General features: G+C 39.4%; 1 protein-coding gene across 4 annotated transcripts in view; it reads left to right on the forward strand.

The window, feature by feature from the left end:
- The window catches only part of LOC117469273 (vacuole membrane protein 1-like), a 64,695-nt gene extending 56,746 nt beyond the window's left edge, over window positions 1-7,949 (forward strand). For 3 of the 4 annotated variants that reach the window (XM_034113687.1, XM_034113678.1, XM_034113695.1), the window contains one exon: window positions 4,084-4,515. In XM_034113687.1, coding sequence (XP_033969578.1) covers window positions 4,084-4,333 — 250 coding nt within the window. In that variant the 3' untranslated portion in view covers window positions 4,334-4,515. Of the gene's footprint in view, window positions 1-4,083; window positions 4,516-5,327 lie in introns of those variants that run through there. The other variant, XM_034113704.1, reaches the window with a different exon arrangement.
- Window positions 7,950-16,934: the final 8,985 nt, after the last annotated feature.

Here is a 16,934-nt window from a genome sequence, read left to right on the forward strand (position 1 = left end):
ATAATTTCATATTTATATTTCACAGTTTGATAATGACAACACAATAGCTGTTTTACATAAAGAAATAAGTGCATCTGTTATATAATGCTCTAATTATAATAACTTTGATAATAATAATAAAACGTTGTATTTATATAGCACTTTTCATACAGCACGTGCAGCTTCAAGTGACAAAATGGCACACATGACACATCATAAGTTAAAAGTAAACCACAAGAAATTCCCCTCAGATCAGATGTTAAGACCTTTTCAGATACATGCAGCATAACTACAAAATATATATATATATATATATATATAGGTTAAAAGACATGTGAAGTCCACTGACAGCCTTGTTGAATTTCACTAACACACTGATACAATTTGTCAAAACCTTTTGTATTCATCAATGATTTTGAAAAAAAGGAAAAGTCCTGAGTTTAAAGACAGTGTAGGATGGGACTGTGTTTTCCATCTGTATCTCCGAGTAAAATATGTTTATTGTCAGAAATATTAATCAACTGCATCGGGTCACTTTGCATTTATTCTCAGATGAAGTGGTATTCCCCTCTCAACACAGTCATTTTGCATACCTCAATGGCACCGTATTACAAACACTGTTTACCAAGAGCTTGTACAGACGGGCAATGTCAATTTATTTGAAATCATCCCACATCCAGGTTTTATATCTGCTTTAACTGCTACAACTAAACTCTCTTCACACATGAAGTCTAATCATGTCAAATATTTACAAACAGGTTCATTCCTCTAAATATTTTCATTACGATGTTTGCTTCTCTATATTACATTGGATCAATTCATAAATACAATTGAATTGAATTTGTCTTTTAGAGATGGACTGCAAAATGTCACACATTTTTAAAGATGAAATAAATGATGTTACTAAATGAAGATCACTTTGATCATTGCCTCTTTATATGTAGAAGCCTACATTTACATAGATTCATGTTTATTAGTAACATTACACACACTGATGTGTTTGAAAATATGTTCAGGTATAATAATTACACATGTCAAATTGATAATAAGCCACACATAACCCAGGAAAGTGAAGCGTGTCCTTTTCTGAACAACTTCTGGAAGTCATTTGATCAATTTGAGAACAACTGTTGTAAAGTTTGATAGGATCTACACATGCAGGCTTTATAGTAAAAATAATATATGTAAAAGCAGCTACTTTTTAAGACTTTTCATTATTTTTGTATTATTATCCATTTCAAAAAGCCCATAATATTTTCTCTTTGGGGGAAGAGTGCGAGTAGAGTCATATCTTATAGATCAGTTCGGAGTAACTGCAATGTTTGAAATACTTGGTAATACATGTCAATTTATATTTTTTGGATACACACCCACAGAAATGAGAATTGTAATAAGAAATACATAGAACAATTTTTACTGTTTATACTTTTATTTTATTGATATACAGCATTGAATCAAGTTAAAATCCCGTTTCTGTCTTTTAATGCCTCACGAAATGCTTAGAAACAGTTTGAAGACAAGGACAATAAATGACTTTATAATAATAATATAATGCACATTCATGTCACTGCTGTTTTCAGCCGATTCAAATAGAGACTCTTTTTATTTTCTTAATGACTATCCCTGCATCTTTATATTTAATTTGGAACTAGATTATATGATGCATGCTCATCTAGTTAATCTACATTTTTGACCTAGTAATGATCACCATAAATTGAGACATGATTGTTTTCATGAATAAGCCTTTAAAGTTCAAACAGACATAGTTATAGAGCATTTAGAGTTAAAGCACACAGATGTTCTGCTTTTTAAAAAGTGCTGTAAATACTTTCGTTCAAATGTATGTCTTTTCTGACTCCTCCAGAACAAAGTGATTACCGAGAAAAAGAGAGGTGTTTTCTGTTTCACTTAAAGCTCAGGATTTTACCAAACCCTTTGTTAATGTATGTTCAGTGGCTCCTGAGTAAATAGCTCAGGTTTACTGTTTGCCAAATGACATCTTATGGCTGTTGTAAAGTTCAGCTTCTGGTTTTTCCCTCTCTCGCCTTTACTCAACAAAGAATGAACTTAGAAAATGTCATTTTCCAAACTTTTACTTAACATTAAAACCTTTTCTTAAAGCAGTCACTGTACAACACATTATTATGGATTACATATATTTAAAGCATGCACATTCCTTATTTAATCCTAATCAGAAGTACATGAAATGACAATATTGTGAACCTCTTTCAAGTTAAAATGTTCAGCACAGGTACTTGCAGGTAAATCATGAACACACTTACAGTAGAAATTCTTAAATCCTCAATTTCATAAAACCTTCTGAAGAAAGTAACGATATATCCCAAAAAAAAGCACAAAATCAGCAGAGTTTTTATTGTAAAGCCGGTGAGGTGCTGTGACTCTCAGGCATTAAAACGTGTTTTAGACTCATGGCTTGGAGCTGCTTTGTTGGTGGATTTGCCCGGGCTCATGACTCAGTATTGCTCATCGCGTAGGAGATGATTCGCCCGCCATTTCTGAAAACTCTTTCCCTTACTCTTTGTCCTCGCCTGTTTACTTGTATCTGCTGAACTGGTACATTTCCACATGTGTTTTCTGATCTTTTTGTCATGAGCAAACTGTTATTCAGCATTTCATCCAGGTTACGTATCTTTTTTTAATTAGTTTGGTGAGTTTCAGAGTGTTTAGATGTTAGGAATTTTAAAAAGTGGGGGATGGGAAAAGGAGAGGCTTAGTTTCCCTCCAAAAAAAACCAACTTGATTTTTGATACCATTTTCTATTGTGTCATATAAAGCGAGATCCATCTGTTACACTTCCTGTCGGCTCTCACATGTAGAATGCATGACCTGATATGAAGTTAATGATTACTAAACGGCTTCCTTGTTGTAAACTCAAATCATTTAACATAGGTGTGTGTGCGGAGGTGTGGAGGGACGGAAATGACTTGCCTCCCTCGGAGAAAGTTATCAGCTATAAACTCAACCGTGTGTGACACCACTGCCCACGCAAAGCTGCTTTCAAATCTTTGATGTGTCTCCGAGCTTTGATGATGCCTCCCCAACTTAAACAAAAGAGTAGGAACATGAGGAAGGTTTTTAAACAATGGCTCTGGGATATAATTGAGTGTGTATAGCCACAAAAGAGAATAAGTGAAGGTCTTTAGTATGTATTTGTTTAGTGATTAATCACTAACTCCAGCCAAGGGATGGGCCGCTCATTCGCTATTCCAGGGCATTCTCTCGTGTCTTTTTTGTGTGTGTGTGAGGATGAGGGGGTTGGGGGTGGGGGGTTAGTAGTATGCTTGTAGTTGGTGCCTAAATCTTGTATGGGTTTCCTAATATGGGCTGTCTTACAGGAGCTCCCTCCCTCTGTGGGCCATCCCCCCCAGATCTTAGCCAGTGATGACACAGCTCGGGTACGACTCACTTCCTCATTAATTGGCTGAAACCAGTTCTTACAGGAACCGCCTGTGATAAATGTGAGAGTTCTGAGAAGTCATTCATTTCTCCCCGCTGCAGCGGCAGAGGAGGCACTGCAGGGGAGTTGAACGGGTTCACCGTGGTGCGTGTGTGTGAGTGAGAGGAAGCCGAGTGTGTGTGTGTGTGTGTGTGAGAGGAAAGGAGAGGAGAGGAGAACAGAGCGGGAGAATGTGGCTGACTACCGCTGCTGTTAGAGGACTGGACAACTTTATTTATCTTTATTTCATTTTTTCCTCTTTTTGTTTTTCAGCAGCACTGTTTTCTAGAGCTGTGGTATAGTCTGTGTTTTACTGTGTGTGGGGATGTGTGTGTGTGTGGGGATGTGTGTGTGTGGGGATGAGCAGTGACGGGATTGCACTCGTTGCCCCCTCTCTCTCTCTCTCTCTTCTCCGAGAGAGGAAGCAGGGGGGAGCGACACTGTACAGGACACAGGACAGCATGCCTCCCTTTGTTGCTGCCCTTGGGCTGGTGAGTAACAATGACGTGACGTGATTTGTGCCTCCCCCCCTTCCTCCCCTTCTACCCTCTCTCTCTCTCTCTCTTTCTCTCTTTCTCTCTTCTTCCTTTCCCTCCTTTTCCTCTCTTCTTCCCACCCTCTCTGTCTCTGTGTGTTGGTGGAGGCAGAGCGTTTCCACTGCTGGGTGCGGCACTGCAGAAGCCCTTCAGGGAGTACTTGGAGACCCAGAAGGCCAAGCTGCACCATCACGCCGGAGAGGGGATCCCGACTGTAAGTATAGGGGCCTCGACCCCCCAGCTCACGGCCCCTATTCATTCATGTGCGCGCGCCAAGACAAGAATGCGGCCCCCTTACTTTTGCCTCTTTCACTCCTTCTCCCTCCACTTTTTTTTCTGTCCCTTTCTTCTCTTTATCTGAGCCTTCCTTTATATCTCTGACCCATTTTCCCTCTCATGTTCTCACCCTCTCTACCTGTACCACTTTTTATCAGTTTCATATCTTTTTTTGTATTAATAAGAGACATGTTGTAGACTTGACTATAACCTGTAGTGCTAGAGTAGATTACAGGGGCTTGTTTAGGGCCAGAATAACAGAGTAGGTTAGCGCTGCACTGGGCGGGCTGGAGGGGAGGGGAGGGGGAGGGGAAGGGAGGGGAGGGGGGGTGTAGGAAGAGGGGCCAGTGTGGGGTCTGGCTCCACTCGCTGTATTGAACTGTACTACTGTAGCGCGGGGCGTGCTGACTCATGCTCCATCTTACCAATTGGGAGTGTGTGTGCTGTGTGGTCACTCCCCTATGTGTCACACACACACACTTGCACTCAATGCCCCGCCTGAACTCAGCGCTGACTGTAGACCGGGGCGGGGGCCCCCCCTCCCCTCCGCCACTGACAATCCATCAAAACCCCCTGTCTAGAACAAAAAGAGCCAGTTGTAGCTGTAGCCTGTTTCTCTTTCAAAGCGTTTTCCTCCATTCCTCACTCCCTCTTTGTCTCTTTATTCATTGAAAATTCTTTTTACTTTTTTCAATCACTTACTAAGAAGAAGAAAGGAAAAAAACCAGGATAAACTTTGAGTTGCACAAGGACAGATTAAGGCATTTTTTAGAACAATGTTCCTTTTTCCTTGTAACTTGAGCCCGCTGCAGTTACAGGAGTGAAGCGAGGCAATTTAACTTGGTGGAGGCAGGCTGCAGGATGGGGTCAGCGGGGGCGTTGGGAGGGAGGACGGGGGGGGGGGCTGCCGCGTGTTTTATTACCCCTGATCTCTATCTGTCCTGCACATGGAGCTGGATCCCCACCTAGCCTACAGCATCAGGAGCAGAGGGGATAGCAGGGTGAGGGGGGGGGGCACTAAACTTACTGACCGAGCTCCTCTCTCTCTCTCTCTCTGTTCTCGCTGTGGTTCCTGGCAGGAGGAGAGCTGGCTGCCGTGGCTCTTCGAGAAGGTTGTGGTCATCATGGTATGCTTCTTTGTCTGCTCCATTGTCAACTCCATGGCCCAGAGCTACAGCCAGCGCAGGCAGCCGGGGAAACACTCGGAGGGCAAGACGGAGTGAAGGCCAGATAGCCATCACTGCCAAGCATCAACTTCAGAAACTCTCCCCAAACCCCCCCGACTCATTTCAGCTGACAAGCCACCATTATCTGAGGCGCTGCATCTAGTTCCTGTGGTGTTGTTGTAGCAACATGTTGATGTTGAACTTGGACTCGTTTTTCCAGGCTTTGCTTTTGGTAGTGTTTCAGCAGTTGTAAGGTAGGTTTTCTTGTCGGGATGCGTGAGTAGTTCATGTCGGCACTTTGAGCACGTGAGAAGTAGGCAGTCATTTCCCCAGTGAGGCCTTAAGCTGCACTAGAAGACCATTATTTGTCCGTGGAGTCTCTTTAATTCCCATCTTTTGAGTAAGCTTCCTTTTGTTGCGCCGTGAATGTTCTGTAAATTCAGCGCTACTTTTTTCGTTCAATAAAATAATGATGTGTTATCTGATTATTAGGAAGAGTACTGTAGAGTTGTTATGCAGTATTATCCGTGGTAAGATAAGACTTTATGATGGTGTCATATTTTAGAGCTCTAAGTCACTGTATTGTAGAGATGTTAACCAATGTTTCACGGTTCTTTGGACGACCACCTCTTCTATTGTCCGCGCACTAAAGCCCATCAAGGTACTTTTGGACGAGGAATGATAAATCGGCCCTGAATCCCCCTGCTGGTCTCTTTGTCTGCCGTTATTGTTCTGCTTCCAGGAAGAGAGCACATGAGTCAGCCCGGGGGCCACTTCACCAGATGCATTCATATATTGAATCAGATCTGCCACTATGTGCGCGTGCCTGTGTGTGAGACGGGGAGCCGAGGGGGGGGGGGAGAGAGATAGGTGTTTGCGTGGCTGCCACATTTGTTGCTCTCCCTTTTATCTTTTATGGATTAAAGCAGATTGCGCTCCACTAATAGACTGTGTCTGCCTGGAAGTCTTCCTCCAGCAGATAGTGGCTGCTCCTTTAACTTAGAGACAGTGTGTGTGTCAGGGTGAGTGTTTTTCTTTGTCTCCAGCTTTCCTTTAAATCCTTTTTACCTCGATGTGGACAGCGAGCTCATGTTTGACAACTCAAGAGCATCTGAATAGCATTTTTATGTTTTTTTGCTTGTCGGATAATACAGCTGGCTCGCCCGTTTATTCACCTCCTTCTCTTTTTTTCGTAATTGCCGAAGAAATGTGCTTTTTTCTCCTCCGTCTCTGTGCCGCTGCTGTGCTACGCTGGACTGAGCACAGTGGGCGCTAGAGCAAGCAGGAGGGAGAGGGGGGAAAAAAAAAAACCCTCAAGCGCACAGTGAAAAGCGTCTGTGCCGTTACCTCAGCTGAACCTTCGAATGAACTCGTTGCACCGCTCCAGTCACAGCGCCAGGAGACGAATCACTTGCGTACATTCAAAACAGAGGGGCACTGTTGAGCAGGCTGAACCCTGCGCTCTGCACCAGCTCCACTCACATCTCCTCTTTTCTCCTGTTATGGTAAGTCGGATCAGGATTTTATTTTTTATTTTTTTCATTGTGGTTTCTGTACATGCGTCCGTCTCAGTCACTCTCCCGGCCTGTCAGATAGCTTATCAGACTGGTGTTGGCTGTTAACGTTGCAAGGCGACAACAGTCTGTAGGCTGTCTGACATTTCGGGCTCTTTCATCTGACCAGCATCCTGTTTTTGTCCTCCTTCTGTTATTGTCATTTATCAGTTAGCATCGGTTCCCATTTAGAGGTGTGCGCTGCAATGTCGCTTCCCTTTTTTGATCCCAACCGCTTGTCAGAAAACGTGGGTCTAGTGTTTATTTCCTCCATGCTGACGTCCGTGAGGGTTTTTATGTGGGGAACTGTGTTTTGGCATGTTTGCAAATGCAGATGTAGTGATGTCAATGGTGTACATATACGTGTGTGTGTGTTGGCTCTGTCCTCTTGAATTTCCAGAGAATCCAGACAGTACACACCTTATTGCAACACATCACATTGTGACACCCAGCTCTAGGTATGGTACACGCAGTGCTCTCCCCTTCCCTTTTACACTTCCCTCTTCTCTCTAACTGAGAACTTTCTTCTGTTGCTCAACACACACACTTTTTTTTTGTAGGAGGCTGCTGTTTTATTGGAACAACTCCTTTGAGCCTCTTTTTCTAAGGGCCACAAATTGGTAATTACACGAAGCTGAAAATCTTTGCTTGACCAGCGGATACTTTTGCCGCAAAGCCTCAGTTTTATTTTTTTATTTTTTCTAGAACAAAGCAAAATCACTTTTTCCTGGTCATAAAAACTAAATCATTTGATAAGGCTGGAACGGCTTGCTGGCTCGTAGAGTGTTTTTTCTTGGCAGTTTCAGAATGTCCTGTTCCATAAGGGAGCCCCCCTTTTTGGCTTGCCTTTCTGAATGTGTTTGTGCATTTGACTAGATATTCTGTTTATTAATTAATCGCTGTAACTGAGTTATTTAAAAGGTTTGTATGTAATGTTTCTCTCATGTGCTTTCAATATAAATAAAGTCTGATGAAAAGAGGATTGGTGTTGTGTTCATTATGTGATCAGTCTTGACCACGCTGGGCCGGTGTTGACCCTCAGGCCTCTGAAGAATCTCACATGTCAGCCGAGAAGCAGGGTCAGTCAGGATTCTGGGTCCATCACAACTCCGATTCCACGTCTAATGTTTCACTTCCAACGCTTATCACGTTACTAATTTGCTCTCTCCACACTGACATCATCTCCATTTCAGATTCCAAGTTAAGCATTTGCTGTGAGTTGTGGATATAGCTATGCTCATGTGACAAATTAAAGTCAACACTTTGACCATAAGCTAGAATTTGTATTAGTAAGTAATTATAACATGGACATTTTCTTATTGGTGTGTTTTGTGCAAAATGTTTCTTCCATTGGAAGATTTTCAAAAAAATAATAAACAGAAACAGTTTTTATGACAAATAAGTTTTCACATAAAAGGAACTAGCTTTGGGGTATAATGATGCATACATAAACACAGTAAGAGGTATAAAGCAGCAAATATGAAATCAATAAAAAAAAAAAATGTTTACAAGAAATACAAATATACAAAAAATCGAATACAACTATACGACAAATATCTATGAAAAAAACATTATTGCATAATAAGTGAAAAATATACTTAATATTCATAAAGTATATATAATGAATCATTTCAAATAAATAATATTTAAAAAATGTGTTTTATAAGTGTCATTTATAATCATTTATAGAAATCATTAAACAATATATACATTGGTTTACGTTGTTCTTATGATGGTATGGCTCAGGTATCTGTGACCTTAGTTCAGGTCGCTGATCATGAGGTAAATGAAAGAGACAACAGGAAGCTGACATGCAGTTTCATCTGGTGTCCTGAGGTCGGATGTGACCTGTGCTGAGATTCCCCCTGTTGAAAGGAGAACTGTTCCCAGAGCAGCCACACCCTGAGTACCACGAAGTCGACTATTTCCACCGCACCCCACCCCACCCTGCCCCCGGGCTCCGGCTGAAAAACCCATCTTGCAAATCCTGCCTGTCCAAACAGGCTGGGGGACTGATATTAAAATAATGACGCTGCTTTGTGTCCTTCCTCTCTTTCTCTCTGATCTCTCCATATGCTTTACATATACTGTAGTTAAATCTGGTGGCGCTGGTTTAATTACTGACCCTCTCACACACCCCCCACACACACACACCACCCCCCTCACTGTCACCCCTCCCTGTCAGCAGGCTTACCACCCAGGGAAGCTGAAATATCACTGACTCTGCATTTGGTTATCCACTTAGTTCCTTTCACACTCTGTCTCATTAAATTATGCTGACCAAGTGGATTATTATCCTCTCTTTTTTAAATTCAAAATCACATTAATGTCCATTGTTTTTGTGAGTATAGACTTCAGGGAGACATATGGGAATGGTACAGAGAAATATGCTTACCAAAGGAAAGAGACTTTATGGATACATCACCCAGAATAACCCTCTTCTTCTATGTATTTGTTATACCACAACGTATTGAGAATGAGAGATGATACAGTATCAGAGTATAACAGAATAATACCACGAGGGGCAAAGAGCTGGACAATAATTCAATAGTTTAGTGGTTCATTGTGATGAAATCATATATTTTAAGGTATCAAGATACACAATTACGTTGTATTAGTTGATAATAAGAAGCACATAACAACTCACTTTTTTTCGAAAATGTGATGTAAAATAAATTGCATTGATACTATTTTAATACCGTGGTTTCTACGCCTCATTTAATGAGATTAACAAACTGGACTCCGACAAAAACACCCTGCACACCTACACCTAAGGATTCTGCTCTGTTAAATCAAATGTTTGTTTTAATAGGATTTATTTTTTACTCCAAAATTCGAAATCATTATGATAACTTTTCACTATACAGTAGTTCTGTATAATATAAAAAGAAACTCACTATTTTTCTTTGGTATTTTATTCACAAAAAAATAGGACCATGTTTTCATTTCATATAGCCAATTTAATAGTTTACATTTAGTATCAGAAATCCTTTTATACGTCTAACAATGGGAATATTACATTGTTAAATCATAGGCACAGTGCAGATAAAATGGCAAATACAATAAATATGCTAACATATTAAATAAGGAGGCAAGCACATGTTAACTAAATCAAATAAGTACACATCCATGGCATAAATAAGAATAAGGCAGATTATAAAGTTTGTTAACACAGAGTAGGTGAGGTAAGTCAGTCAGCAGTCACTGTACGAAAGTGTGTATTGCACTTTTATTATACTTCAGTCACATACCTTTGCTCCTTATTTTTACTTTTATTTCATGTATTAACCATTACCAAAAAAAACGCTTTATCCTCACACATATTGTAAGCTAGATTGGCCATACCATGAGCCCAAGAGGGGCAAACAAAAATCCTTGTCAGCTTTCTGTGTGTGGATATCTCTTCACACACACATGCTTTAATACGCACACCCTCATCATAACTGTGGTTACTGTAAAGCCCTGGCTTTGTTTCCTTTATTGTGGCTTTGGCATGCCAAGATCAAACGAGCTTATCAGCACCCAAGACTCTTCATAAATCACTCCATCTGAGAGGAGACTTATTACTGCTCTCATGTGAAGCACATCAAGAAAGATAGAGTGTCTAACTAAACGTAGCAACAGGATCTTGGCTTGACTCTGTTCCTGTGTGATTTATACAACCGTATCATTCAAAGCACTGCTGTCTAAAGATGTACTGCTTCTCGGAGTGAATTGGACACATCAGAACACATGTCCCTGCAGTGTGTCCCAATAAAAGATGTGTGGGTATTTCAACAGAGGATCATCTGCTGCTGCTGCCAACATGGAGGCCACCGAAGGCCTGCTGCCAGGTGGTAACACCGGGACAAAACATGCACATCTGAAGATCTCCCGCCTACTCTTTTCCCAAAAAAGTCAACACTACGATCCAAATCAGGTTTGAAGTTGTACTTTAGAAATGGAGAATTCTACGAACGACGCATTTATGTTTTGTCTGGCATTGATTGTTTGAATGAAAAATGCTTACAAAGGAAAAGATCAGGGAACATTTTGTCCAAAGTTGTCACAAACAACTCGGAATCAGGTTTATTGCTGAGTATATTTACAGTTTGAAGGAATTTGCTTTGGTGTAAAATGGTGCATACCTAAGAGGAATTAAGTTGGGAAAAAAGTTGCAAATATAGAACTTTTTAAAAAAATAAAGAAATGTAAATATACAAAAATATAAAGTAAATACATTTCCCAAAATAAAAGAATATTACACTCTACTTTGAAGAATTGAATAGTTTGCAGTATATCATAATTTAAAAGTGGAAGAGCTCTGCCATTTAAAATAATTTTGTTCTGTGCTTCAGTCAGAAATGGGCTCTGAATCTTTTTCTCTTCATGCGACTACATGTCAAAACAAGACTTAGGAATCATAAACCTGCATAATGGCTAGTCATGCTTCTTCCTACACTTGGCATCCCAAAAGGTTTGAAAAGGAAACTGCGTCATTCAGGTGTGTCGTAAACACGCAGGGGAGGAAACTGCTGTCGTGAAGCTGTAAAGCTCACACAGCAGCAGCCTGCCTGAGAGTGGAGTGGGCGTAGAATTCTAGAAATGTACCTACACCCCAACACACACAGTCAGAGAGATGCCTTTGATGTGAGAGGATGGAACTGAGTAAACCTTTGGAATGCTTCAACCTGACAGTATGGACTCCTCCGCAGTACATTTGATCCTGAGGCGCTGAGTGCAGCTTAAGCACAGCACACATGTCAACGCAGGCCTCTGTGTCATGACATGATGCCATCTCTGAAATATTACTCAAGAATGCTTCACTCTGCCTTCCAAGCAGCTTCCAATGCAGGGAACGTGTGGTCTGCCTTATTCTGTTGCACATGCAAATTGAGCACTGCAAACAGCCAGAATAAATGCAAATGCAGGTGGGGGATGGACTGTGTGTGAGAGAAACTTCCTCCGGAGGGAACTTTGGGATTTTAGCCTTTGCAGACCATTTACTTGCAAAAAAAAAAGGTATATAACATACTACTCCTTCAAAATAAGACAATAAAGTGTTGTAAATAAATAAGTATAGAAAAATCCATCAGTAAGAAATAACATTTAAAATTAAGTCTATACGATTTATTCATAGTATAATTAAAAGCCAGATTAAAAAGATTGTTCTTCGATTTCCTTTTTTTTTAAATACAGAGAGTTTGCCATTCTGATAACCAGAGGCAGCAGAGTGAGCTCCAGTTTAGAGGCGTAAAACAGAACTCCTAGCTACTTTCATGGGTCACATGAGCAAGAGTTAAAACAAAAGCAGTGGGAGAGCTTAGTGTTCTAGCTGTAAAACAAAAATAATCAAGATCTCTGATGTAGGGAGGTCCTTTAAAGCTTTATCAACAAGTAAAATAACTTTTTAATTCTAAATTATACAGCAAACACCGTTTCTTAAACAGCTTGATTCTTCTTCTGTATAGCACACAGTTTGAGAATTTTCACTCAAAACAAAACTCTCAATCTCATAGCTACACAAAAGAAAAAGTCAAGGGGGGGGTGCCCCATAATGGGCAGGATGTTAGCATTTTAAAGCACATGTTAATGGAACATTATGTTGTTAGGATGTTTGACATTTATAGCAAAGAAAGGATTTACCATTTTGCTCAGATGTTAACCAAAATACACACACCGCAGTATCCTCTGTGTCTATATACCCGCTTCAAAAACATATAACATTACTATTACCAATTTAAGCTCTCAGCCTTTATGGCATCGAAATCAGAGCTAATTTTAGTCCGGTCCACATACTCTGCATGAGGTCTGTTTACCACACGCAGCGCGGTTGTATGAGCGTGCCCATTAACGTGCTGCAAACAACCACAGAGAGCAAACACAACCAGACGCATCCCTGCCACCCTGCACAACAAACACACTGTGCTCCAGGCTCTTCAGCACTCGTCTTCCACATAAGGACTTTTACCAGAAATACTTCATACGCTACACTTTATATGTCACATATTTAATTGCATTCAACAGATGAGCAGCATCTGTGATTATATCTGTGTCTATCATTTACACCCACAGACATTCATCCTTTCAATACCTAAAATGGACTCTGCAGACATATATGTCCCATTATTCTTTTTGTTATCTTTCCGGAAGTCCTCAATTAAATAGATACATCAGTTGACTCTTTCCTAATCCAATCAAATTCGAGTATCTTGAGGGAAATTACGTTTTTTGAAGGAAATCCACCCTTTACGACTATTATGCAAGAGTCAATGGTACGGAAGCCCATTGCTGCCAGAACATTTTGGAAAAATGAAATAAATAAATAAATGCATAGTGAGTAAATGTTTCTGGCTCATCATTAATATTTTAGTTTTTTTCCAATTAATTTTAATCATGACTCACATTTTAGTTTGAGCCTTTCCTTTTGTCTGTCGGACCTATTATCAGCAGACATTTAATAATAATAATAATAATAATAATAATAGCTTGGATTTGTAAAGCGCATTTCATGGGACCCAAGGTCGCTTTACAAAGAAAACAGGAGTAAAAACAGACAGACAAAACAACAAATAAATTAGAAGCACTCAGAAATCCCTGCAAACCTAGACACCATCTTTAAAATAACTTTGTAAGCTCATTCCGTAATTCCAAACACCAGTAACTTTGATTTTAACTCAAAAAGATATACATTGATATGTATGGTTATGCAACAGAACTTCAGTTCCAGTTACCCCATTGTTCGGTAGTTTGTTGGTTTAGACATTGAAGTTAAAATCGCCATAATCCAGTACAGCTGACATAATGTTTATGCGATGGCTGAGCTTTCCACAAGTATATATATTATTCAGGGGTGACAGGGACTAACTTATGCTAAGATATATGGCTTTTAAAACGTACTTTGCTTAATCATCTATTGCGATAATTTGTGTCAATGACAGACTGCTGTACAGTTTAAAAAAGAACACCTGCCATTTCAAAAGTTTTGTAGCATTTACAGGGCATCATACAAACAGATATGACACTGTTCTGTACTTTTTGTCCCCACAAAGAACATCGGCATTATGTATGTTTGTGTCCTGTGGTCAACACCAGGCGCATGCATTAAAAAAAAACACAAAGAAAAAATAAAGATGATAGCTTTCACCCATTATTTAAATGAATGACCTTCCATATTGACAAAGTCCAAACATAAGAGCACAGCGCAGCGAGTTGAAATGCAAAGTGATGTTGAATGATCACAATAGCGACCTCAAGTCATCACACAGACCCACAACAGAGCTCTCTAACAGTGAGTCTGTTCTTTTGTCAACATAAACAGAGCTAAACAAAACAGAGAACACACACAGAAAACCTATTTTCTTACCCGCTGCAGCTGGTTTTGATCACAGGGCAATAAAGGAAAACAAACTATCAGATGGAATTGAGGCAGCGTTCAAAGTAACGCTGCCCTGCAGGGAGGGAGGTTTCAGGCAGACCTCCACAATATTACATTACATAACATTACATTTTATGTAGTTGACGCTTTTATCCAAAGATACTTACAATACAGGTAAGAGCAATTAACCATAGATACAAACTCAGAACAGCAAGAAACATGCAGGTACATTCACTTCATCGTAAGTGCCAGTGCATTAGCTTCAAATAGGCTAAACCTTGGAAGTGCTACTAATTGTGTTTATTATTTTTTTTATTATCACTTTTACTGAATTACGGTGGAGATCCAATAGGGTTAAAGAGTTTTTTAAGAACATTCTAATCAAGTGATGCTGCGGCTCGGACACCCTGCTGACTGCTTTTACAACAGCTCTATAAAAGGGAAGCAGGAGGTGGGATCTTGAAGATTAAACTGATTTAAAACGCACTAATGTTTTAATGTTTACCCCATTATCATTATGAGTAATCATAACCTTGAAACAACTGACCTAAAGAGAGGAACAGTTTCCCTCACATCATTGTAAAAATCCAACTAATTCTGTGATATTTAAAATATAAATACGTATTGCTGCCCTGCAACACCAAGTCATCTACTGTGTCTTTTCTGTACTGAATTAACTTTAAAGTCTATCCCTTCACTCAAAAATATGTTTATACCTCACTTTGATATTTTAACTTGACTTGTGCACAGGAGTGTATGTGCAGAGTGTGACACAGCTTTTGAAATATTCTTCCAGAAACTTTCCCCGAGAAACTTCCCCCTTTCTAGATTAGATAAAAGTATACTTCATCTAGAAAGGGGAATGTTTCATGTTGCTCACTTTAAACATGGAGAAGGGTTTTGTGACATCACAAGTTGTAAGCCAATCGTGGATGTGCAATTTAGTGTGTGATGTGGAAAACTGAAACCTTCAGACTCATTATGTTGAATACATGTCGGAGAAGTTTGCACATTTAAAGTTTACAAAAAATACCTTCATACTAAGGGAAAGGACTACAGTTAAGGAGGAAACATGTTGGGTTCAGCAGTTTAACTTTATGGTTTTGTATTCAAAGGAACGGATGTTTTTAACTAGTTAATTTTTGTATGTTTCCTACAACATCAACAACAAATATATATATGAATGTTTTTAAGTAGATGAAAAGGGATCAAATTGTGACTGATATTACATTTGTTGTTGGGAGTCAGCTGGGGTGAATTAACCTGAATAAGCATACTTTTTTATAATAAAATGTTTTTTAAAGTACTCTGTTCCCTCTGTTAAAAATGGCAATTGAATATTTTTAAAAGTATATAAGCATCTAAATGCCAACACATTAAAAGAAAAATGGTTATACAATATGAAAGCAAATTGCATTACTAGGCTTAAACAATCTATTTCTGATGTGTACCTCCGTTTTGCCCCAAAAAACATATTGGCTAATAAAAAATAACATAATTCATGTTTGGACGTTGAGAACAAATATTTAAAGGTTATAAAATAAAAGAATGATTCAACCTTATCGCACTTTGATATTTCTCTCAAAGGAACAAAAAGAGAAATTGATGAGGGAGCACATGAGGATTGGAAATACCCATTCTGCATCAAGATGAAAAAAGTGAAGCTATCAGCAGATATAGTACAAAAAAAAAAGTTCCACTCCCTGGAGGGGATTTCCTTTTCCTCGCTGCCCCCTACTGGTGAGTAAAGGCTGTCGTAGACAGACCCTGCAGTGAACTACAGATTGGCCGGGACACACAACACCGTGACACTTAACCTCTGACAGTGTAAAGCCAAATATAATTTCATTTTTATTACAGCCGTTTTGACCTGTCACAGTTGGGAAAGCACAGGTACAAACATAAATGATGGTTATATTCATGTGTCCCAAGAAGCTCGCATGTGAGTGAGCCAGCATGTGTAATAGCAAGATCATGACACAGACAGGGAAAACATTGCATCAATCGTTCATGTTGTTATTTATATGTGTACTTTTCCTACTGTGACATGTCAAGATGACCTTTGTGAAGAAGGCCTGTTGTGCATCCTCTCAGCAGCCAATAAATTCAGCTGCATCTTAGATAAGTTCTAAAACATCTGTTCAAACCAATGAGATATGAAGAGTTTTGTATAATCTTCTCAACATTTTTCATTGTAACAAAAAAATACCATAATTAAAATATTTGCTGGTTTTCCTGCTTTGTATGTCAGTGATCACCGCTCTGTGTCAGAAATATAGACACAACAATAAGGATTTAACCAAATGAACACACTACAGAATAAATAAATGTTGTATACACAATTTGCCAGTGTGTGTACCTACATTTCTGACAGTCATTTAGTAACATGTTGCATAATCTGTGCTTTATTTATAAAGTCTTGTTATCCACAGTTGATCATTGTGACACCAGATTTCAGATTAGCTGTGCAATTCCTCATTCCAACACTGAACTGGAGAAACTGGTTGTTGACACACCATTTTAGTCCAGGTGAATTAAAACCTGCGACTAACAATCATTTATCATTTATTCTGTTAAAAATGTAATTGCCAATGTCAAAAAATCAATTGG

This window comes from Trematomus bernacchii, unplaced genomic scaffold (genome assembly GCF_902827165.1).
Source record: "Trematomus bernacchii unplaced genomic scaffold, fTreBer1.1, whole genome shotgun sequence".
In the NCBI taxonomy this organism is placed as follows: domain Eukaryota; kingdom Metazoa; phylum Chordata; class Actinopteri; order Perciformes; family Nototheniidae; genus Trematomus; species Trematomus bernacchii.